The sequence below is a fragment of the Mesoplodon densirostris genome, chromosome 1 (genome assembly GCF_025265405.1).
Source record: "Mesoplodon densirostris isolate mMesDen1 chromosome 1, mMesDen1 primary haplotype, whole genome shotgun sequence".
Lineage (NCBI taxonomy): Eukaryota > Metazoa > Chordata > Mammalia > Artiodactyla > Ziphiidae > Mesoplodon > Mesoplodon densirostris.
In genome coordinates, this window is record NC_082661.1 from 222,894,223 (window position 1) to 222,919,256 (window position 25,034).

Sequence of the window (25,034 nt, forward strand, 5' to 3'; positions counted from 1 at the left end):
ACCAGAGAGAATCTCTATTTCCACCATCACCACCATCTCCTATCCCCAGAAATGTAACTTATTAATACATAATTGAATCCATGGTTCATTTTATTAAGAGATATGTTTCTGGATTTTTTATTCCGTTCTTGTTATACTAAACCTAATTTTATATTAATAACAGTGAAAAGGATAATTCATTTTTCTTAAAAAGTTTTTAAAGTCTACCTGCTTTCAAAAATCATATTCTCTCCATCTTTTTCTCCCTATAATATTGGAAAGGATCGGGTTCATTAAGCTTCAAGAATATAGAGGAATTAACATGGATTCACAGTCCTTCTTAGTGACAAAATTCTTGATTTAAGACAAATCAAAGAAAGAAATGAGCACTTTTCATAATATAGATAGATGGGTAGTAAAACTATATCCATAAATCATGCAAAGAGATGACTGCCTATTTGGGAAATTTTTTCAACATCAAAGGACAATTTCCCATTTTCCCCTCACACAACTAATAAAACCAAGATCCTTCTTCAGAGTCCATGTTGCTGAATTGGGGTAGAATATAATTTCCCTTTCAATTGCTACTGAGTTGCCCTTGGCATTTTACAGGGCAACAAAGTTGTCTACGACCTTTTTGAGAGCTGCTCAGCTACTGGGACCCCAAAATGTCAAGTACAACTCAGTGGCTCTCAGAAATTTTCCACTTGCAATTCACTTGTACTTGAAATTGATCACATACAATGCAATGGAAATGCAAACAGAAAAAAAAAAACCTTATAGAATCTCTTAGGAAAATTAATCCATATCATCATAAATGTGGCAGGATGGATTGGCCTCTATCCTCATTAGTGAAGAAATATTGTCAAGTGGATTAAAGTAAGCCTTAGATCAAATGCCCTTGGTTCTACTTTCTGGCCTGGTGACCTTGTCCAAACCATGAGCTTTAGGACTTTGTATATATATCACAGGTGGTCTCAGGATAGAGGACATATTTATCATCTATTTGTAAGCCCAGTGTCCCTGCCTTCCCCATGAATTTCTGCCTGCCTCCTTTTCCTGATAGAGTACTGGCAAAGCTCTGACAAGGAGCAGTTGTTCAGACCTGTGCTCACATTGGGAATTCTGGTCTTTTTCCCCTTAACATACGATGCTCCTGGAGTCTCTGTTAAATTTGTCTTTTAGTAGAAGCCCAATTGGCCTAGAGTAGCAGTTGTTAACGGGTGGTGATTTGCCTCCCAGGAGACACTTGGAGACATTTGGCAATGTTAAGAGACATTTTGATTGTCATGGCTAAGACAGTACTGCTGGCATCTATGCTAGGCCACAAAACACGTCTCAACAAATTTAAGAGGATAGAAATTATATCAAGCATTTTTTCCAACCACAGCGGTATGAAGCTAGAAATCAGTTACAGGGGAGAAATGGGGAAAACACAAACATGTGGAGACTAAGCAACATGCTACTAAAAAAAAAAAAAAAAAATGGGTCAGTGAAGAAATCAAAGAGGAAGTCAGAAAATAAAATGAAATGAAAATAAAAACACAACGTTCCAAAATCTATGGGACACAGCAAAAGCAATTCTGAGAGGGAAGTTTAGAGCAAAACAGGTCCACCTCAAGAAACAAGAAAATCTCAAATAAGCAGCCCTGTCCTTTTGAAATTTTCAATCTGCATTTTTGTAGTTTGAGTCTTATTGGCAGAACTAGTATTTAATATTTGTTCAACGTGAACGTGACCAGATCCTACTGGTTACTTCTTAGGACAGCAATATTTCCTGATATAAGAGAAAAGAAAGAGGCCAGAGAAATTACTCTTGGTAATCACCAAGCATGAACCAAAAGGTGAACTCATCACGGCTTCTAGAGTATCGCAGTGACTTCCTAACAACCCAAACCACTTCTCTTTGAAACAAAAAGAAAATTACCAGGGATGTTACTGGAGGAATGTCTACACTAATATCATTTTTTATTGAATACAAGTGTTCAGGAAGTAAAATCAAGCAGTGAGCACACGTGAAATCATATGGGAGGAAACGAGCCCCTAGTCCAGTGTTCTGCAAGCAGTAGGTGTTCAATACATGTTGCCTGCCTGGTAGCAAAATGAAGGAAGACCTGCCTACCCAGTGGCGGAGTAGAGACTTTGCTAGTAAACTCATTACAATGGCCTCAAGCTCTGATTACACAGAATTCCATAAATCAATGGCTCTCTTTCTCTCAATGTCCCAACTTCCTGGATAAGAAACACTTCAAGAATAGAAATATTCTTATTTGCATCAAAAAGGAAAAATAGGCAAATAAAAACAGTTTGTATTCTGCTCTAATGAAAATTCAGTTCCTTAGAAGTAGAAAAAGTAATTTAGAGTGAGATTTCCTGGTTTGGGAGAGGATTTTTATGGGAACACGTCTGTCAGACTTAAAGTTTCCATTACACACTGGCAAGAAAATTAATGTTTTCTCCTTAGGAAACCAAAGCATTCATTGATATTTCCACTGCATTAGAACTTCTATGCTATTTTCCTTCCTGCAGATATGTACTTTCCAACTTCCCATCGCCACCAGTCTCCCGAGTACACTGTAACCACATCCATGACCTCATGTGTGCTGGCTGATCATTTGTAGATTCTCCCCTCCCACTCCCCAAAAAGAAGCCACAACTCCTGACTATATATGTCTGCAGTCAGTAAACTACTTTCAGGTGAAAGACCTTCATGTTATGTGCCTAATGTGACTGTTTCTGTGTGTAGCCATGACACCCCTAGCGTGCCTATTCAAATGTGGTGACCTGTGTTTGATAAATTTGTTGAAACTGGCAACCCATGACTACTGCTAACAGAATGAAATGGTGCTTTTAAGCTGACTGGAGTGCTCGGTCTATCTTGATCCATTTGCAAAGAGGCTACATCTCTTCTCTGAGCTTGGATTTGATCAGCCAGTATGACTACTCTTAGGGTTAGAACATTCTGTTCCCTGCCTTCACTGGCTAGACAAAGGGGTTGTTTACACTGCTTTCCTTTACCTCACTCGGCCTTTTTGTAATTACCGTTCACAGGGTGCAAGTTGGGGGAACAAGGTAGGAAGAGTCAGGCTACAGAGGTTGCATTATGACCCTTGCCCTTCTGATTGTTTCTTATCTGTGTCCTCTCTCAGGAGTAGGCCCTAATGACACATTTGACTTTTGCTTAAAATAATACAGCAAAATGGAGGGCAGTATGGAAACGGGCCGCATTTTATTTACCTTTGCCTCCTTAGGACCTAGCACAGCACTTAGCTACCTAGTGAGCAACCTAACGAACGTTTGCTGCGTGTTTAAGAAACATACTGCTGCCCTCTATACTGAGGACCGGAAGCACAATACAGACTTGTCTATTTCACTTTATGTCAAATCCCTAGTTTCAAGAATTATCATCAGTGATAGGTATGCAGCTCTAAACAGCATTTCACTTCACACTTCTAATGGGCATGGAACATCAAGGGGTTTGTGGTTTATAATTCATATCTTTATGAATGCATTTGGCTACGCATTACACAGACTCTCCATTAGCTTAGCCACTTACAAAACAATTCCAAATAAGCTTGATCAGATTTTCAAAGACGGGCAGCCCTGGAAGAATCTGTTTGCTTGAACTAGGCCACTAATGAGGTTGGCGTGAAGAACGTTCTTGCAGAAGCAACCTGGAAAGACAAGCAGTGCAAGTGAATTCGTTACATTTCACCTTCTCCCCCTCCTCTGCTCTTCTGATAGTTCTGCTTTGCTTAACATTTTGAATATTTAATACCATGCTCATTTTTTTCCATTCGGTGTCATTTCTATTCTAGAGAAAATTTTATAGAACTCATTCCACCAAATATTTAAAATAAATGGGGGTGGTATTTGGGGCATTTGCATTGTTTGAGATTATTGTGAACCTCAAAAATTGTTTTTCTTTATGGACTTTTTTAATGTTTAAAGGTAGTGACAGCTACTAATAATGCATTCATTAGTCTTTCTCATCAAATTCCAATTTTAGGTAGGAAGAGAAAAATAAGGTTTCACTAGGGCAGAGTCATCAAAATTGACGTTGTTTCATAATTGCCTTCATAGCATCATTTGAACGTTGACGCAATAAAATGCGGTCAAAAATAATATTCTCCAGGAATTCAAACACATAGGGACAGGACTGTCTCCATATATTATGAAAAACTAACATTGGTCTGTGATTTAACTTGCTAGTGTTCCTGTTAGTCTAAGCCCCCAGTAAAAAGAATCTCCCCCTCAAAACATAGCATTCTATTTAAATTCGTGTTCATTTGAGAATTTATCCAGGCCATTTGGCCTGGAATGACTTGGGGGAAAAGAACTGGTATTGTTTTGGAATATAAGAACCGAGTAAGACACTAGAGGTCATCTCATCTAAGCCTTAACTTTACTGGCAAAGGAAATAAAGGCCCAGAAGGAGAAAGCCATTTTCCCATGCCATGCATGTTAATAATATTAAGACAAAACTATACCCCTTCCACTGTGCCAAGCAGATTAGCATTCTAGTATATAGGTTGTTTTTCAGTTGCTCTATGTTTAGAACAGAATCTCATCTTACCAAAAATCCTGTTGTATAAAAATACATACCTTCCATATATAAATCTGAATGATCCATACCCAGTGCTTGGTTCTCCCTATATCATGGATTTTATAGTTACCTCTCATAAACGTTGTGTGGGTGAGATGGTAAACACAGAATGTATAAAGCTTTCTAAAGCAAAGATTTCGCTGGTAGAAGCAATTTAAATGTTTCAGCTAATATTCACTGTAAAAAGAAAGATTGACAAAGTCTGGAATTTTATATCTATGTATTCTTTGCCTAAGGCTAATAGAGCATGTGTCCTTGGTATGCATGTTTGCATCGGTGATCATTTGGATGGGCTAGCTCTTTCTTCAAGAAACAAGTTAATATAGGTGTCTTCCCAAGATTAATTTATATTCAAAAACACGTCCCAACTTTCATAACAATGAGAAACAGTGTGTTTGGCAATATGCTAGTTGAGTTCATGTAAGGAAATGAGGCTTGTCTATAGGTGAAAGGAGGATAACAGTTGTAGTAGGTGGAGCTGGAGGTGAGTTAGGAGGGAATTTCAAGGGAGGTTATTGTGGTAGAGAGGATTTTTGTACTATGGGGCATGACTTAGTGCCCATCCTGCTCTTAATGAGTTCTGTTATCAGCACTTTCATCATCATTCTACTCAGAGTACCCCTACTCTCCCACCCCAATCCTCCGCCCCGTCCCAGGCTGTTCTAGCTACAAACGCTGCTGAAATGTCAACAATAAATAAATATGCTGCTGTCTTCTTAATCTAGGAACTGAGCATGTTTACCTGTTTAACATTTACTGTATTTCACACAGTCTGGACATTTGTTGTCAACAAATGTATTTCAATAAAATATAAGGTGTAAAATGATTTTTAACAAATGCCAAAAAGCTGGAAAAAAAATTCTAGTACTCCATAGCTTCAAAATTTATCAGAGTTCTTAAAACTTATCAAATAATATACTTTTTATTGGAAGAATTTATTTTCTGAATTTATCTTTGGATTCAGATTATTTCCCACATTAATGATGCCAGATTACAGCTTTTTTTGTCTGAGACAGTCTCAGTTACTATCTTAACAATACTGGCGAAAAAGCACAGAGTGTCTGCATGTTATTAAAATTTCAAAAGTGTTTTATTCTTTCAAGACTTTCCGAACTGGCCAATGAAAAAAGTCAAGCACCACTTATAAAAATGTTTTTATTATCCTAAAATATATTCACATACCATATATCCATCAGTATATTTTATTTGAGAAAAAATGTAAGCCACAAACCCAGAACTTGCCAGTAAGTTATATTTAGCATGTTTTCGAAATACTAACTTGAAGCAGAAAATTGATTTTCAACCAAAAATGTTATTTCATGTGTATAGTTTCTCTTAAACACATCATACTTTGAAAGTATTTTCGCTTCTCCTGTTTGAAGGACAGAGCAGAGTACCCTTTTTCTTGACAACAGCTGGCAAAGTATATGTGCTTAATAAATAATTATTGATTTGATATGGCTTAGGGAACTTTCTTAAATTTGAAAAAAATGCTATCTGGATTCATCACAGATATGACCTTGATATTAGATTGGTTTAAAGAATACTAAGACCAAAGGCAAAGATCCAGAATAACTGCTGGGGTGCATCTCCCAGGAAGAGTGCTGAAGCACCATCCCCACTCCCACTCTGATGTGCCTCAGCCAGATTGTCCTAGGAACACCTGGGGAGCTGCTAGGAAGAACAGGAGACCCAAGCATGTTGGAAATGCCCTAAAGTTCTTTGTTAACCCCCTCTCTATAGCTCCTTCTTTATCTTTTTTTTTCCTTTTGACGAGCATACTTACTTTACAGTTTCTTTCAGATCGTTTTATTACATCTAGTTCTTGGTATGCTGTTTTGCTAGGTTTGTCTCATTGTGGTTTGTCTCCTCATATGATTTGTAATTTTTTTGATTGAAGTATAGGTGATATATACAATGTTCTGTAAGTTACAGTTGATATATACAATATTCTGTAAATTACAGTACAATATAGTGATTCACAACTTTTGAGTTGGACTCCATTTATAGTTATTATAAAATATTGGCTATATTCCCGTGTTGTACAGTACGTCCTCAGTTATGGACGAGAAGAGCAGCAGTGCTGTGAAGAACCAAAGCAACAGTATGAAGTGCAAGGCTTGAGGGTCCAACTCAACATCTCCACTAACATCTCCACTATCACTGCAAAATTACATAGCCCTTTTATATGTTAGTTATTTCCACCTCTCTCATCTATAAACATATGACATCGGACTAAATCTCCAAGGCCTCTTTCAGTTCCCAAACCCTATAGTTTAGACTACCCATAAAAAATAAATGGAAGTCTGGGATGTTCAGTCTCTAAAGTCAAGCTCTAAAGGCTACAGACTTCCTCGTTAACAAATACCAGAAGGTATACGGAACTTTGTGGGTGCTCAGTAAATATTAAACAATCAATTTTATCTTTCATCTGCTGACTGGGGTAATGCTGACTTGTCTCACAGAATTCCATGTAAGAAATAATAAATGAGAACAAAGTACTTCTCAGATAACGAAGTAATTCGAATAAGCTGCTTTAATAGGTCTGAGGTCGAGCTAGATGATGCAAGAATAAAGTATCTTTTTTATTATTACATCTGGGAATCCAGCAGTCTTTTCATCTGTTTAAGAAGCAACAGTCTTTATCCTTGCTTATCACCAAAAAGTCAGCATGAGTAACTTCTGTGCAAATGGAATTTTTCATGTGATTTTTAGCATTTATCACTTTTAACAAAATGCAGCTTTTATCTTTACCTGATATCAAAATGGAATCATATCTTGATTTAAACAGTTTAATGAGGCGTTCCATCAGCATTATACTACTCTGTGCAAAGAAAATGCTTTCTGAAATGACTGATAAGCTGCACAAATGAGAAAACTGTAAATTTAGTAATCCTCCTACTCAAAAAATAATACAAATTCAGGAATTGTTACTAAGGAAAATGAAGTATTGCATTCTAATTTCCTACAGTCCTCCACAGTGTGTTCTTTTTTATGTTTATGTTCAATAAATAATCTGTGTTCTATTTTTTACAGTGTTTCAACAAAAGACTGCCAGAAGACAATCTGATGGTGACAAGTTCCATGGCCCTAAGAAACAAGGTACTAACATGAACGTCAGTTTATTTAATAATCTCTAAGTAAGAGTTAAAGAAATCTTATGAATATTGAGTAAAGTCTCCTGCTATAGAAGTAAATAATTGTGTACTTGGCTAATTTTACTGTTAAGTCAGTCAGTGTCTTACCCAAATATAATTTTTGCATAGTAAGATTAATGCAAGAAAATTATTTTAATTAACAAAGGCAAGAATTTAACAAAGGCCTTACTAGGATATTTGTGGTGATGCTGATAATGCTGTTTGTTATCAGAGCTCCAGGAGGGTCAAGTAAGACAAGTTCTCTAACATGCCTCAGAGACCTTTGGAGAGAAGCCTCTGGAACCTAACTTGGTAGGAGGGGCAGATGATTGACGCCCCCATGACGGGGACCAGCATGGGTTTTCTGTGCTCTGCATTGAGCTCCAGTCAAAGATTGTCTCGCTGTTCTCTTGCCTTAGGTAATGGACCCACCATTTATTGGAACAATTATTTGTCATGCAGAAAAGAGCTGAACACTGTAGCTCAGAGGCATCTCACACAGGAGGAATGTTTTCCTCTTGCTCCATAAGGAGGCAGCTGCCTCCAGTCTTTCCTGACACACTTGGTTCCTATTGAAAAGAGGTACTCTGGCAGGTTATTTATTATGATGTTTTTCTGATAGTAAATCTTTGGTTAAAGTTCAAAAATGAAAAACATAAAAGGTGGCAGAGGTGGAGGTAACACTGGATGACTCTGATAATCAATGAGCGTGTGCAGATGCTTTTAACCTCAACCCACGTTTGAAATAACATCACTCCAAAATAATATTACCTTGAAATTGTTACTCATAAATCATTGAGAGAGACATTAAAATAAAACTGGGAAGTTATTTCACCAGCAGCCACTGACCACTTCCATAGCCTCTTTGTGTGCCATTGTGAAAATAGCAAAGTGCTGATTGCACCAACTTCTGACACCCACTGACCTATTAAATACGGAACCTCATGGACTTGCTCCTGGGATGCTATGGATCATCCTCCAAACAAAGGTGTGTCCTTAAATGAGTGATCATCACCCATCACTTCAAGTGGCATTTCTCACGGCAGCGAGGTTGTACTTAGATCATTCTTCCAATTACGTATGTGGTGTTTGAATGCAGCACATGATGGACCTGAACTTCCAGTCTCCTACAAATCACTTGGATAGACTACTTATAAATTTGTATGCAAAAAACTCTCCTTATGGGACAATTTTTCATTTCTAGTGATTTCTTAGTTTGAAGGGAAAGATATATCTTTTTAAGTATACTATTAGCCTCCCACTGAGCCTTTAGCTCTCTCAAGAAATAAATGCAGACCTCCATGTGAGATCATTGTACAATTAGGATCAAACAGTTATTGAAGAATTAAATAGAGAAGATTATTCCTATCTGGACTCTTCCACATACCTCACAGAGCTTTGAAAAGAATAGAGAGGGGACGCTTTGAGCTCTTTGGGAGAAAGTTTCCCTAAAGCATTTTTAACAAATTATTCAATTATTATATTTTAATTAAATTATGTTAGAATTAGGAGGATGATGTGAAGAAGGCCACAGGAGATGAAAGAAGGGGACAAGTAGCAAGTGTAATGAAGGGCTCCTCAGAATGCCTGATCTGTCATCCTCTGGTTGTCCCACAGAGAGCAATATAAGAAAAGGCTGCTAATGTTTTTGAAGCCTAGAAGAAACCTATTAGTATTCTACCATCTGTATAGAAAAAAATAGTCCCTTCTGTACTCAGAATAAAAGGGGGGGAGAGAATGGTGAAAGGAAACAAGAACCTAAATTATAAAATATTTTACTGGATTAACATCTGTCCATATCTTGTTACTTAATTTGCTTCCTCAAGATCAATGATGACCAGATTTTTTTAATTCTTGGGGGCTAGAATACTGAAAATTCTAATCAAACTTTTGTGTGAATTTTTCACTCTCTAGATATTTCAGTCCAATTATTGATGATATTTTTGATTAGTCACCTTAGAGCAGTTCCCCTAGATTCCTTTAATTGTGGACATTAGTAATTCAGCAGAATGGAAAAGATTATTGTTCTGTTTTCAAGGAGTAGAGGGATATTAAATCCTATGAAATGTTAGGGGGAAAAAACCTTCCTGCTAACTACAGTCTGCAGGGAAATCAGAATCTAGCATGAGAAAAACATAATTAAGAATAATGGGGTGGGGGGCTTCCCTGGTGGCACAGTGGTTGAGAGTCTGCCTGCTGATGCAGGGGATATGGGTTTGTGCCCCAGTCCGGGAAGATCCCACATGCCGCGGAGCAGCTGGGCCCATGAGCCATGGCCGCTGAGCCTGCATGTCCAGAGCCTGTGCTCCACAACGGGAGAGGCCACAACACTGAGGGGCCCGCATACCACAAAAAAAAATAATAATAATGGGGAAGGCTTTGAAATTAAAGAATTAAGTACCTAATGGACTTCCTCTGTCCAGCCATTTTTCTCTAAATCTTTTCAGATATTTATGACCATCCAGACCATGGGACATACTAGACAATCAAAACTACTTATTCCTAGAGCCACCCTGGTGGCGCAGTGGTTGAGAGTCCGCCTGCCGATGCAGGGGACATGGGTTCGTGCCCCGATCCCGGAGGATCCCACATGCCGCGGAGCGGCTGGGCCCGCGAGCCATGGCCGCGGAGCCTGTGTGTCCGGAGCCTGTGCTCCGCAACGGGCGAGGCCACAGCAGTGAGAGGCCCGCGTACAGCAAAAAAAAAAAAAAAAAAAACTACTTATTCCTAAATTAATGAATACTCTTCAAATACCCTGGGATTTCATGGTGTAATAGGAAAAACAGTGCATGCTTCACCAACGATAATCTCTTCATTTGATAGAGAACAAAAAGACCCTTTTGTGAAGTGTTTGTCAGAGTCAAGATTTTTTTAAAGGGACTGGACAGGTTCTCTAAAGGTTAAAGAAATTATTCAATTATTTTGCTATATGCTGGAAGGAAAGGGGATTATGAGAGCCAACTATTTTCCCACTGAAAGTATAGGCATTTCAGATGCCCTGTGATGAAGACTGCCAAGGGATTGCCAGGAAGTTACATTATTGCTAAGTCAAGGAATTTTCCTGAGGAACAGAAAAAAATTAATTGGCACCATTTCCATGGAAACTCAACAGATTTCTTCAACTCAATTTTCACATCCTGGAAAAAATATAAGAAAAATGCTGAGGACTTTGGATCACAGATAAAAGTTTCCATCAAAATACATTTTTTAAATCAGTTTTTCCAAGTTGCTTTTAAAATTAGAAAAATTTTACATCACTGCCAGCGTGTTGTCCCCAGAATGTGCTGCTACCACACCTCCACCCACTTCCCAAAACTGAGCCTCACAGAGCAGTCAAGGGTTTGTTCTTCAACGTGGCAAACCAGAGAACTGAATTTGTCAGTGGGTTTGGAATCAATTAGAGTTTTGATGTCTGAGTCCTGTTAAATAAGCTCATGGAGGACTGATTTATAACCCCCAATCCCAACGGATTAAATCTGTTTTATGGGAAGATTTCTTCCCAGTGACAAGAATGCTTGTATTCATTAGACCCTTGCCAAATATTAATAATAAAGTTTTTATAAAATATAATTCGTAATTAGAAGACTACTAGGTGAACATGATCAAGTCAAAGGGTGCTGGAGGAAAGTAAGGGCTTTGAGGACATGGAAATATATGGTTAATTTTCCGTGCCTCACAAAATCATATAGCAGTCTAGGGTCAAGATTGCTCACGTCTCCCAGACCTGTTTTTCTCTGTTACATCTTTTTCTTAGGCTATGCCATGGGGCCTTTTCTATCTTCACCGAAATCATCCCCATTTTATCAACATAGTGGTACCTCAGAGGTGAAGAATGGCAATTGATGATGTTTAGCATTCTTAGCATTCTTAACTGCCTCTGTGTAATCATGGTTCATGGCCACAGATATGCCCAGCCATACAGTGAAATAATAATCATCTCATCAAGCATGTGTTGTTGCTGTCATGCTTGGATGGCAAACCATTTTTTTTGAGGTGTGGGGTTAGGTGGGAGGTAGGAGGAGCACGTCCACCCTAACCAGCTGCCTATACCAGTGACTCTCAATCCCAGGTGAGCATAAGAGTTATCTGTGGAGCTTCTAGAATTTAGTTGCCTAAGTCCTACCTTAGACATGGACTACAAGTAGAACACATGAGAATAATAATATGCTATAATAATCTTAAACCAACACACAAAAAACAAAATGTAACCAAAAGAAACTGTTTGAAAGGCCATATTATGGTCAGATTTGGCCTCTAAATATGTTATATTTCAAAAATAATGTGCACAATTTCAGTTTTTTGCCATGTTTAAACCATGCTTAAATCCATGTCTCATGTAACAATTCAAATCTCCAACCACTCCTTATTGTATTATTGTATCATTTGCTACAAATTACTTTTGATATTTTCATTTGTTATCATGCTTTCCATATTGTCTTACATTTGAGACACATTTGTCTAAACTCGTAATTCTATTAGAACTGGGAAAATAAAAGACGTATCAAGAGAATCATGCTGTGAATAAAAACACAAAAGAGAAAATAATTATTTTTGATAATGAAGACTATTCAGATGTGTTTAATAAGCAGGCACTGAATCTTATCTGCTCAGTAATTCCATCTTTCTGGCCCCTGTAGGTTTACAAGTTTGCAAGCTCTGATATAGTCTCTGCCCACTAATTCCTCAATGCAGACTGCAAAATCGTTATCGGCTGGTCTTTTCAGGGGGTGTGCATGCTCTTGGGAAAGATATAGTCAGGGAACATATCTTGTATGAGCTCTGTAAGTTCCCAGTGCTGCAGCAGTGTGATGAATGTTAAATAACAGAATTTTCTATAAGTAGGAGACCTGGAGAAATGCAGATGGTGTTACCCTTATGTGGGCAAAAGAGAATGCTTGTCCCTGAGGTATTTTCATCCGGCTACTTTTGCCAGTAATTGATATATTAAAAAGAAAAGCGGGAAAATTATCAAAATATAGTTATTTGTACTCCATAAAAGAATAATGGCTTCAATTCTCCTTTTCAGTATAACTGACATTTCCATTTGTCATGTTCATAGGAGTGTTTTGTTTGGTTGGTTTCTGTTTTTGTTAAGGTCATACCTGGAAAAACTTGTGTAATAGCTGAGCTCTTGTCTAAAATGGTGATGTGTCAACAGCCAGCAGTGGCCTCTCAGAAATGCCTGTGAAGGAAAGGCATCAAAAAGATGGAATTCTTAATAATAGTGGAAACAAAGACTGGAATAAAGCTAATGCTGGAATATGGGACTAATTCCAATTAACTCTAAGGTTGAAAAAAGGGGACTGAAGCAAATAAAATCAGTAGTCCACCCGCTGACCCCTAGCTATCACTCTACTCCACAAATGCTAATTTTTTAAAGTTCTCTCCACTCCAGCTCTGGTCTTTCTATACACATGCAGAAAAAGTAGTTCTCCCAGTAGAAAGCAACCTGAGACCCTGCAGTAAAGCTCTGGGAAGGAAAGATGGATGGGCAAGAAAACTTACTGTTTATTCAGGGAGTTAGTTGCTTGCAGACCTGTCAGTACATAGTGCCAAAGAATCATGTTCCACCTATTTGTGACAAAGCTGCACTAGACAAAGCTGCTAAGTCCTGGGATCTTGAGTTATGAGTTGCACCAAAGTCCTCTGTAGTCCCAGAGCAGAGAACAAAATTTGATCTGAACACAAGGAATAGAAGCAAAGGATAAACAATCACCAAATCTCTTGTCAAACATCATTCTATAGATGTGTTCTCTTTTAAGAAGATTGAAGGAGAGAACAAATAAATGATATGAGAACTTCAAAAACCATGTCAAAGGAAAGGAAGGAGAATTTCATCATGAAGACTCAAGATCATTATACTTCTGTAAATGACTTCCTTAATGAGTAAGCTTGTCATATATCTTCCCAAGAAGCACCAAGCTATCAGTATGGAGGTAGTGGGAAATATGCAAGTGTGCCCCCCCAACACACACACACAAAATAAGAACATCCCAACTAATGATGTGTAATTGTTTTTAGAAAATAACTGTAAAGAAGTATGAGTTATCTTGAATTTTCATTTATTAAATTAAGCTAAACCATTCAGCTTTCAGGATCAGTGCTAGATACCCACTGACAATATACAGGAGCCAAAAAAGAAAATTTCAGAAAACTGCAAACTCATAAACAAATTGAAAACATAGAGAAGAAACATCAACAGAAAGTCAGGGGTCGAGGTCAGGCTGAGATGAAAGCAAAACAGATGAAAGACATTTTAGCTGAGATGGCAGGATGAGGTGAAACATGTGACATGAAGAAAATGGATCAAGTGACTAGAGGACATATGGCAAAAATAAAATAAACTTGGAAATTAAAATTTCAATAGCAAACTAAAATCCACGTTGGTTATAACAAAAAGGAGTGACAGTGGGTAAAATCAATTATTGAAGTTGACAACATAATTGGAAAAGGGTTTGTTCCCAATACATGGAAATACTAAAAACAGTCAAAAGACATGGAGAACAGAAATCCAACTCATGTATAATAGGTGTTTTTAAAAATAGGCTAGAAAATACAATCAGTGACATAGTTTAACAAAGCTTCAGAGAACAGAAGAGTGGGGGAATGAATATGCAGACTGTATAGACTCGCTGTGATCTAGCAAAAAATAAGGAAATATACCCACATTTAAAAGCATCTTAGCAAACCGTTTTAGTTATAAAGGTGAAGAAACAACCCTAAAGTATTGAGGAAATATGTTAACTTAGATTTTCTTTTAAAAATTCAAAATCAGTTTTACAATTTAGAAAATGATGTAACAAAAATTTGAGATAATGGACTACATGATTTATTGGGAAAACGTTGCAACTTATATTTAGTCAGCTAATGTGTTTGTGTAAGAAGAAGACAAATATATTTTTTGGATGTCCAAGATTTTAGAAAAGATAGCATTTCTATGTCATCATGAAAGTATTCCCCCAAATATCTTCTAAATAAGTGAGAGATACTTAGCAACAGAAAGAGACTTGCAGACACAGAAAACAAACTTACGGTTACCACAGGGGAAAAGGGGGTGGGGGAGGGATAAATTAGGAGGCTGGGATTAACATATACGCACTACTAGGTATAAAATAGATAACTAACAAGGACTTACTGTATAGCACAGGGAACCATACTCAATATTATGTAATAACCTATAAGAGAAAAGAATCTCAAAAAGAATGTATATATATCATATATAACTAAATCACTGTGCTGTACACCTGAAACTTACATGATATTATAAATCAACTATACTTCAAAAATTTTTTTAAAAAAGTTATGGCAGGGCCTCCCTGGTGGCGCAAGTGGTTGAGAGTCCGCCTGCCGATGCAGGGGATACGGGTTCGTGCCCCGGTCTGGGAGGATCCCATATGCCGCGGAGCGGCTGGGCCCGTGAGCCATGGCCGCTGAGCCTGCGCGTCCGGAGCCTGCGCGTCTGGAGCCTGTGCTCCGCAACGGGGGAGGCCACAACAGTGAGAGGCCCGCATACCGCAAAAAAAAAAAAAAAAAAAGTTATGGCATTAAAGAATTTGCTGAATAATGAATTCAATAAAATGTGGAATTAAATTTAAATAATTATTATAAATTTATTTATAAAACATCTGAATGTAAAATATTGGTGATAAAAATATGCAATGCAAGAGATCATAATTTTATTGCAATAATCTAGGTCCAGTGCTCAAATAATATGAAAATGCCTAGGAACTAGAAAATAATTTAAAAATAAAATAATGCCCTATCAAGTCTTTACTAATCAAAAAATATAAGGTAAAAAATCTGAAACTTATAAAAGTAATCATTACTTTAAAACAAAATATATACCTTCTAAATCACTTAATATTATATGATTATATAATACATATACACTATATCTATCTACCTAATCTTTCTAGCACAAGACAAAAACTAAAAAAAAAAAAGGCAAAAAAAGATACAAAATAAGGTTATAATTAGAACAGCAGTTATGAAAATACATGTGTCAGTTAAACATCCTCAAAGAGCAGTCACAGTCACTGAAGGCAAATGGCACTGTGTGAAGCGTTTATATACCATAGATCAAGTCCTCACAGCTTTCTTATGAGGTAGATATTATTTTCCTTTTTAAGATGGATTGGTTATCTGTAATCAAGGTCACAGAACTAATAAGTGGTAGAGGTGGAATTTCAGTTTAATTCTTTTTGACTCTGAAGCCCATGTTTAGAATCTCCTACTATCTTGTTCTTCCAGGTTATCATAGTAACAACAACCATCTCCACAATTTCCTGGACTTTTGCACAAGACTGGAACATTACCGAGCATGTTACACATATTAATTCCTTTAAACCTTGCAACAACCCTCTAACTAATGGTATTATTTACCTTCATTGAAGATATACTGTAAAAAAATACTAAAGAAAAATTGAAAATTTATGGTCATTCATGGTTGCTTAAAGAAAAAGAAATAAATGAGTTGTTTTCAATCTTAATTTTAGAAAAAATAGAATTCAAGGCAGAAGTATTAGACCAAAAAAAATCATTTTATTTATTTAAATTCTAAAATCCAAATAAAAGCATGTCATCCATATTCTTTTATGTGGCAAATATTAAAACATTAAAAATATTTAAGTAAAATGTGGTAGAATAAAAGAATCTGACAAAAACCACAGTAGTAGTAAGAGGTTATAAATACTTGAACCTGGGGTAAGATGGCGGAAGAGTAAGACGCGGAGATCACCTTCCTCCCCACAGATACACCAGAAATACAGCTACACGTGCAACAACTCCTACAGAACACCTACTGAACGCTGGCAGAAGACCCCAGACCTCCCAAAAGGCAAGAAACTCCCCACATACCTGGGTAGGGCAAAGCAGAGAGATTCCCGCACAGAGGAGCGGTGCCGAGCGGCACTCACCAGCCCGAGAGGCTTGTCTGCTCCCCCGACAGGGCGGGCGGCGCTGGAGCTGAGGCTCGGGCTTCGGTCAGAGCGCAGGGAGAGGACTGGGACTGGCGGCGAGAACTCAGCCTGAAGGGGGCTAGTGTGCCACAGCTAGCCGGGAGGGAGTCCGGGAAAACTCTGGAGCTGCCAAAGAGGCAGGAGACTTTTTCTTCCCTCTTGGTTTCCTGCTGCGCGAGGAGAGGGGATTAAGAGCGCCGCGTAAAGGAGCTCCAGAGACGGGCGCGAGTCGCGGCTGAAAGCGCGGAGCCCAGAGACGGGCGTGGGACGCTGGGGCTGCTGCTGCCGCCGCCAAGAAGCCTGTGTGCGAGCGCAGGACACTGTCCACACCGCCCTTCCGGGAGCCTGTGCAGCCTGCCACTGCCGGGGTCCCGGGATCCAGGGGTGGCTTCCCTGGGGGAACGCACGGCGCGCCTCGGGCTGGTGCAACGTCACGCCGACCTCTGCCACTGCAGACTCACCCCGCACTACGTGCCCCTCCCTCCCGCCCGGCCTGAGTGAGCCAGAGTCCCCGAAGAGGCTGCTCCTTTAACCCTGTCCTGTCTGAGCGAAGAACAGACGCCCTCCGGCGACCTACACGCAGAGGCGGGGCCAAATCCAAAGCTGAGACCCAGGAGCTGTGAGAACAAAGAAGAGAAAGGGAAACCTCTCCCAGCAGCCTCAGAAGCAGCGGATTAAAGCTCCACAATCAACTTCATGTACCCTGCATCTGTGGAATACATGAATAGACAACAAATCATCCCAAATTGAGGAGCCAGGAGTCAGTGCTGTGCCTCTGAGGTGGGAGAGCGAACTTCAGGACACTGGTCCACAAGAGACCTCCCAGCTCCACATAATATCAAACGGCGAAAATCTTCCAGAGATCTCCATCTCAACACCAGCACCCAGCTTCACTCAACGACCAGCAAGCTACAGTGCTGGACACCCTATGCCAAACAACTAGCAAGACAGGAACACAACACCACCCATTAGCAGAGAGGCTGCCTCAAATCATAAAAAGTCCGCAAACACCCCAAAACACACCACCAGACGTGGACCTGCCCACCAGAAAGACAAGATCCAGCCTCATCCACCAGAACACAGGCAGTAGTCCCCTCCACCAAGAAGCCTACACAACCCACTAAACCAACCTTAGCCACTGGGGACAGACACCAAAAACAACGGGAACTACGAACCTGCAGCCTGCAAAGAGGAGACCCCAAACACAGTAACATAAGCAAAATGAGAAGACAGAAAAACACACAGCAGGAGAAGGAGCAAGATAAAAACCCACCAGACCTAACAAATGAAGAGGTAATAGGCAGTCTATCTGAAAAAGAATTCAGAATAATGATGGTAAAGATGATCCAAAATCTTGGAAATAGAATAGACAAAATGCAAGAAACAGTTAACAAGGACCTAGAAGAACTAAAGACGAACCAAGCATCGATTAAAAACACAATAAATGAAATAAAAAATACTCTAGATGGGATCAATAGCAGAATAACTGAGGCAGAAGAACGGATAAGTGAGGTGGAAGATAAAATAGTGGAAATAACTGCTGTACAGCAAAATAAAGAAAAAAGAATGAAAAGAACAGAGGACAGTCTCAGAGACCTACCTCTGGGACAACATTAAACGCACCAACATTCGAATTATAGGGGTTCCAGAAGAAGAAGAGAAAAAGAAAGGGACTGAGAAAATATTTGAAGAGATTATAGCTGAAAACTTCCCTAATATGGGAAAGGAAATAGTTAATCAAGTCCAGGAGGCACAGAGAGTCCCATACAGAATAAATCCAAGGAGAAATACACCAAGACACATATTAATCAAACTGTCAAAAATTAAACACAAAGAAATCATATTAAAAGCAGCAAGGCAAAAACAACAAATAACACACAAGGGAATCCCCATCAGGTTAACAGCTGATCTCTCAGCAGAAACTCTACAAGCCAGAAGGGAGTGGCAGGACATACTTAAAGTGATGAAGGAGAAAAACCTGCAACCAAGATTACTCTACCCAGCAAGGATCTCATTCAGATTTGATGGAGAAATTAAAACCTTTACAGACAAGCAAAAGCTGAGAGTTCAGCACCACCAAACCAGCTTTACAACAAATGCTAAAGGAACTTCTCTAGGCAAGAAACACAACAGAAGGAAAAGACCTACAATAACGAACCCAAAACAATTAAGAAAATGGGAATAGGAACATACATATCAATAATTACCTTAAATGTAAATGGACTAAATGCTCCCACCAAAAGACACAGACTGGCTGAATGGATACAAAAACAAGACCCATATGTATGCTGTCTACAAGAGACCCACTTCAGACCTAGAGATACATACAGACTGAAAGTAAGGGGATGGAAAAAGATATTCCATGCAAATGGAAACCAAAAGAAAGCTGGAGTAGCAATTCTCATATCAGACAAAATAGACTTTAAAATAAAGACTACTAGAAGAGACAAAGAAGGACACTACATAATGATCAAGGGATCAATCCAAGAAGAAGATATAACAATTGTAAATATTTATGCACCAAACATAGGAGCACCTCAATACATAAGGGAAATATTAACAGCCATAAAAGGAGAAATCGACAGTAACACAATCATAGTAGGGGACTTTAACACCCCACTTTCACCAATGGACAGGTCATCCAAAATGAAAATAAATAAGGAAACACAAGCTTTAAATGATACATTAAACAAGATGGACTTAATTGATATTTATAGGACATTCCATCCAAAAACAACAGAATACACATTTTTCTCAAGTGCTCATGGAACATTCTCCAGGATAGATCATATCTTGGGTCACAAATCAAGCCTTGGTAAATTTAAGAAAATTGAAATTGTATCAAGTATCTTTTCCGACCACAATGCTATGAGACTAGATATCAATTACAGGAAAAGAGCTGTAAAACATACAAACACATGGAGGCTAAACAATACACTACTTAATAACGAAGTGATCACTGAAGAAATCAAAGAGGAAATTAAAAAATACCTAGAAACAAATGACAATGGAGACACGACGACCCAAAACCTATGGGATGCAGCAAAAGCAGTTCTAAGAGGGAAGTTTATGGCAATACAATCCCACCTTAAGAAACAGGAAATATCTCGAATAAACAACCTAACCTTGCACCTAAAGCAATTAGAGAAAGAAGAACAAAAACATCCCAAAGTTAGCAGAAGGAAAGAAATCATAAAAATCAGATCAGAAATAAATGAAAAAGAAATGAAGGAAACGATAGCAAAGATCAATAAAACTAAAAGCTGGTTCTTTGAGAAGATAAACAAAATTGATAAACCATTAGCCAGACTCATCAAGAAAAAAAGGGAGAAGACTCAAATCAATAGAATTAGAAATGAAAAAGGAGAAGTAACAACTGACACTGCAGAAATACAAAAGATCATGAGAGATTACTATAAGCAACTCTATGCCAATAAAATGGACAACCTGGAAGAAATGGACAAATTCTTAGAAATGCACAACCTGCCAAGACTGAATCAGGAAGAAATAGAAAATATGAATAGACCAATCACAAGCACTGAAATTGAAACTGTGATTAAAAATCTTCCAACAAACAAAAGCCCAGGACCAGATGGCTTCACAGGCGAATTCTATCAAGCATTTAGAGAAGAGCTAACACCTATCCTTCTCAAACTCTTCCAAAATATAGCAGAGGGAGGGACACTCCCAAACTCATTCTACGAGGCCACCATCACCTTGATACCAAAACCAGACAAGGATGTCACAAAGAAAGAAAACTACAGGCCAATATCACTGATGAACATAGATGCAAAAATTCTCAACAAAATACTAGCAAACAGAATCCAACAGCACATTAAAAGGATCATACACCATGATCAAGTGGGGTTTATTCCAGGAATGCAAGGATTCTTCAATATACGCAAATCAATCAATGTGATACACCATATTAACAAGTTGAAGGAGAAAAACCATATGATCATCTCAATAGATGCAGAGAAAGCTTTTGACAAAATTCAACACCCATTTATGATAAAAACCCTGCAGAAAGTAGGCATAGAGGGAACTTTCCTCAACATAATAAAGGCCATATATGACAAACCCACAGCCAGCATCGTCCTCAATGGTGAAAAACTGAAACCATTTCCACTAAGATCAGGAACAAGACAAGGTTGCCCACTCTCACCACTCTTATTCAACATAGTTTTGGAAGTTTTAGCCACAGCAATCAGAGAAGAAAAGGAAATAAAAGGAATCCAAATGGGAAAAGAAGAAGTAAAGCTGTCACTCTTTGCAGATGACATGATACTATACATAGAGAATCCTAAAGATGCTACCAGAAAACTACTAGAGCTAATCAATGAATTTGGTAAAGTTGCAGGATACAAAATTAATGCACAGAAATCTCTGGCATTCCTATATACTAATGATGAAAAATCTGAAAGTGAAATCAAGGAAACACTCCCATTTACCATTGCAACAAAAAGAATAAAATATCTAGGAATAAACCTACCTAAGGAGACAAAAGACCTGTATGCAGAAAATTATAAGACACTGATGAAAGAAATTAAAGATGATACAAATAGATGGAGAGATGTACCATGTTCTTGGATTGGAAGAATCAACATTGTGAAAATGACTCTACTACCCAAAGCAATCTACAGATTCAATGCAATACCTATCAAACTACCACTGGCATTTTTCACAGAACTAGAACAAAAAATTTCACAATTTGTATGGAAACACAAAAGACCCCGAATAGCCAAAGCAATCTTGAGAACGAAAAATGGAGCTGGAGGAATCAGGCTCCCTGACTTCAGACTATACTACAAAGCTACAGTAATCAAGACAGTATGGTACTGGCACAAAAACAGAAAGATAGATCAATGGAACAGGATAGAAAGCCCAGAGATAAACCCATGGACATATGGTCACCTTATCTTTGATAAAGGAGGCAGGAATGTACAGTGGAGAAAGGACAGTCTCTTCAATAAGTGGTGCTGGGAAAACTGGACAGGGACATGTAAAAGTATGAGATTAGATCACTCCCTAACACCATACACAAAAATTAGCTCAAAATGGATTAAAGACCTAAATGTAAGGCCAGACACTATCAAACTCCTAGAGGAAAACATAGGCAGAACACTCTATGACATAAATCACAGCAAGATCCTTTTTGACCCACCTCCTAGAGAAATGGAAATAAAGACAAAAATAAACACATGGGACCTAATGAAAATTCAAAGCTTTTGCACAGCAAAGGAAACCATAAACAAGACCAAAAGACAACCCTCAGAATGGGAGAAAATATTTGCAAATGAAGCAACTGACAAAGGATTAATCTCCAAAATTTATAAGCAGCTCATGCAGCTCAATAGCAAAAAAACAAACAACCCAATCCAAAAATGGGCAGAAGACCTAAATAGACATTTCTCCACAGAAGATATACAGACAGCCAACAAACACATGAAAGGATGCTCAACATCTTTACTCATTAGAGAAATGCAAATCAAAACTACAATGAGATATCATCTCACACCAGTCAGAATGGCCATCATCAAAAAATCTAGAAACAATAAATGCTGGAGAGGGTGTGGAAAAAAGGGAACACTCTTGCACTGCTGGTGGGAATGTGAATTGGTACAGCCACTATGGAGAACAGTATGGAGGTTCCTTAAAAAACTACAAATAGAACTACCATACGACCCAGCAATCCCACTACTGGGCATATACCCTGAGAAAACCATAATTCAAAAAGAGACATGTACCAAAATGTTCATAGCAGCCCTATTTACAATAGCCCGGAGATGGAAACAACCTAAGTGTCCATCATCGGATGAATGGATAAAGAAGATGTGGCACATATATACAATGGAATATTACTCAGCCATAAAAAGAAATGAAATTGAGCTATTTGTAATGAGGTGGATGGACCTAGAGTCTGTCATACAGAGTGAAGTAAGTCAGAAAGAGAAAGACAAATACTGTATGCTGACACATATATATGGAATTTAAGAAAAAAATGTCATCAAGAACATAGGGGTAAGACAGGAATAAAGACACAGACCTACTAGAGCATGGACTTGAGGATATGGGGAGGGGGAAGGGTAAGCTGTGACAAAGTGAAAGAGCGGCATGGACATATATACACTACCAAATGTAAGGTAGATAGCTAGTGGGAAGCAGCCGCATAGCACAGGGAGATCATCCCGGTTCTTTGTGACCGCCTGGAGGGGTGGGATAGGGAGGGTGGGAGGGAGACGCAAAAGGGAGGGGATATGGGAACATATGTATATGTATAACTGATTAAATTTGTAAAATAAAAAAAAAAAAAATACTTGAACCTTTGTTAAAACAGTAAAAATGCAAAAACAATAAAATAGGGTATATAAAAAATTAAGATAATGTTAAGTTTGTACTTAATAGACTGTACACTTTTCAAAACCCTTAACTGATAATCTGCTGATTTTTTAAAAACTCAATAAAAATATGACCTATTCAACCCACTTCTAGATCTCAGTATACTTTTTAAAGAATTAATAACAGAAATGAAAAACACCTGAAGAAATTCTTAAAAACCTGTGAAGGCAAACAAAATTAAAACACAGTTTAATGCTTAGCAAGCAAACTATAAACAGAGGCAACATCATAGCTGTACATCTTTAGTTATTAAACAAGAAAAGGAAAACAAAGGAACTAGATACTAGTAAAAAAAATTGTGGAATAAAACCAATGTAATAAATCTAGTAAAAGTTAAAAATTAATGGTAGAATTTTTAAAACTCACAGATGTGAAAACACAGGAAATTTTAACTAAATCTGAAAGCTTATTTTTAAAAAGAATAAATTAGCAAATGCTCTGACAAATCTAACTAAGAGAATACACCAGTAAGAAAACCAGTCATGAGAAGATGTTAGTATATAGAATCAGAGGAATTGTTTGATTTCCTTGTGTATAAAAATACATGATTTTCTCATCAAAAAGTCTACAAATAATAAATGCTGGAGAGGGTGTGGAGAAAAGAGAACCCTCCTACACTGTTGGTGGGAATGTAAATTGGTGCAGCTACTATGGAGAACAGTACGGAGGTTCCTTAAAAAACTAAAAATAGAACTACCATAAGACCCAGCAATCCCACTCCTGGGAATATATCCGGAGAAAACCATAGATTGAAAAGATACATGTACCCCAATATTCATTGCAGCACTATTTACAATAGCCAAGGTATGGAAGCAACCTAAATGACCATCAACAGTGGAATGGATAAGGAAGCTGTGGTACATATATACAATGGAATATTACTCAGCTATAAAAAAAGAATGAAATAACACCATTTGCAGCAACACAGATGGACATAGAGGTTATCATACTAAATGAAGTAAGTCAGACAGAGAAAGACAAATATCATGATATCACTCATACATGGAATCTAATTTTAAAAAAGATAAAAATGAACTTATTTACAAAACAGAAACAGACTTACAGATATTAAAAACAAACATGGTCCCACTTAAGGGGAAACGTGGTGGGGGAGGGATAAATCAGGAGCTTAAGATTAACATACACACACTAATATATATGATTGATAACCAACAAGGACCTACTGTATAGCACAGGGAACTTTACTCAGTATTCTGTGATAACCTATATGAGAAGAGAATCCAAAAAAGAATGAATTTATGTATATGTACAAATGAATCACTCAGCTGTATACCTGAAACTAACACAACATTGTAAATCAACTATACTCCAATAAAATTTTAAAATATATATATATGTGACTTTTCAAAGAAAAATACTAATTAACAAAATTATGTCAGGTGATAATGTGTCAATGTAAGTTCATCAGCTGTAACAAATGTACCCCTCTGGTGAGCGGTGTTGATAATGGGGGCGGCTACTCATATGTGGGACTGGAGGTATACAGGAGATCTCTGTACCTGCTACTCAGTTTGACTATGAACCTAAAACTACTCTAAATAATAGAGTGTGTTAATAAAACAAAGTCAGCTTATTAAAAAAATTATGTCAGGTGATGAAAGGAATTTTTTAAATACTACTAGACCAATAACTAAGGAATATTTGTATTAAGTTTTAACTCAAAAGGTAACCCAGGACAAGTTTTGTCACTGAGTTATTTCAAACTCAACTATTTAGGAAAATAAAGAGATTAAGTCAGCACCACTTGCCATGTGTATTAAGGTCTAGTACTTATGCAGTGCTTAAAGCTACAGTATTTAGCATTACATTGGCATAAGAATCACTTAACAGTGAAAGAATGGTTTAGGTTATAAAATTACTAAAAGTTTTTGTGCTTTTTTTTTTTAACTTGAATAATGCAAAATATTATCAAAAGTGCATCAAATCGGTCATTCC

At 37.8% G+C, this 25,034-nt stretch overlaps 1 protein-coding gene across 6 annotated transcripts in view; it reads left to right on the forward strand.

Annotated features, from left to right (window-relative positions):
- BANK1 (B cell scaffold protein with ankyrin repeats 1) overlaps positions 1 to 25,034 on the forward strand; it is a 330,740-nt gene that overhangs the window by 284,618 nt on the left and 21,088 nt on the right. For all 6 annotated transcript variants that reach the window (XM_060095040.1, XM_060094993.1, XM_060095029.1 and 3 more), the window contains exon 11: positions 7,622 to 7,687. In XM_060095040.1, coding sequence (XP_059951023.1) covers positions 7,622 to 7,687 — 66 coding nt within the window. The remainder of the gene's footprint in view (positions 1 to 7,621; positions 7,688 to 25,034) is intronic.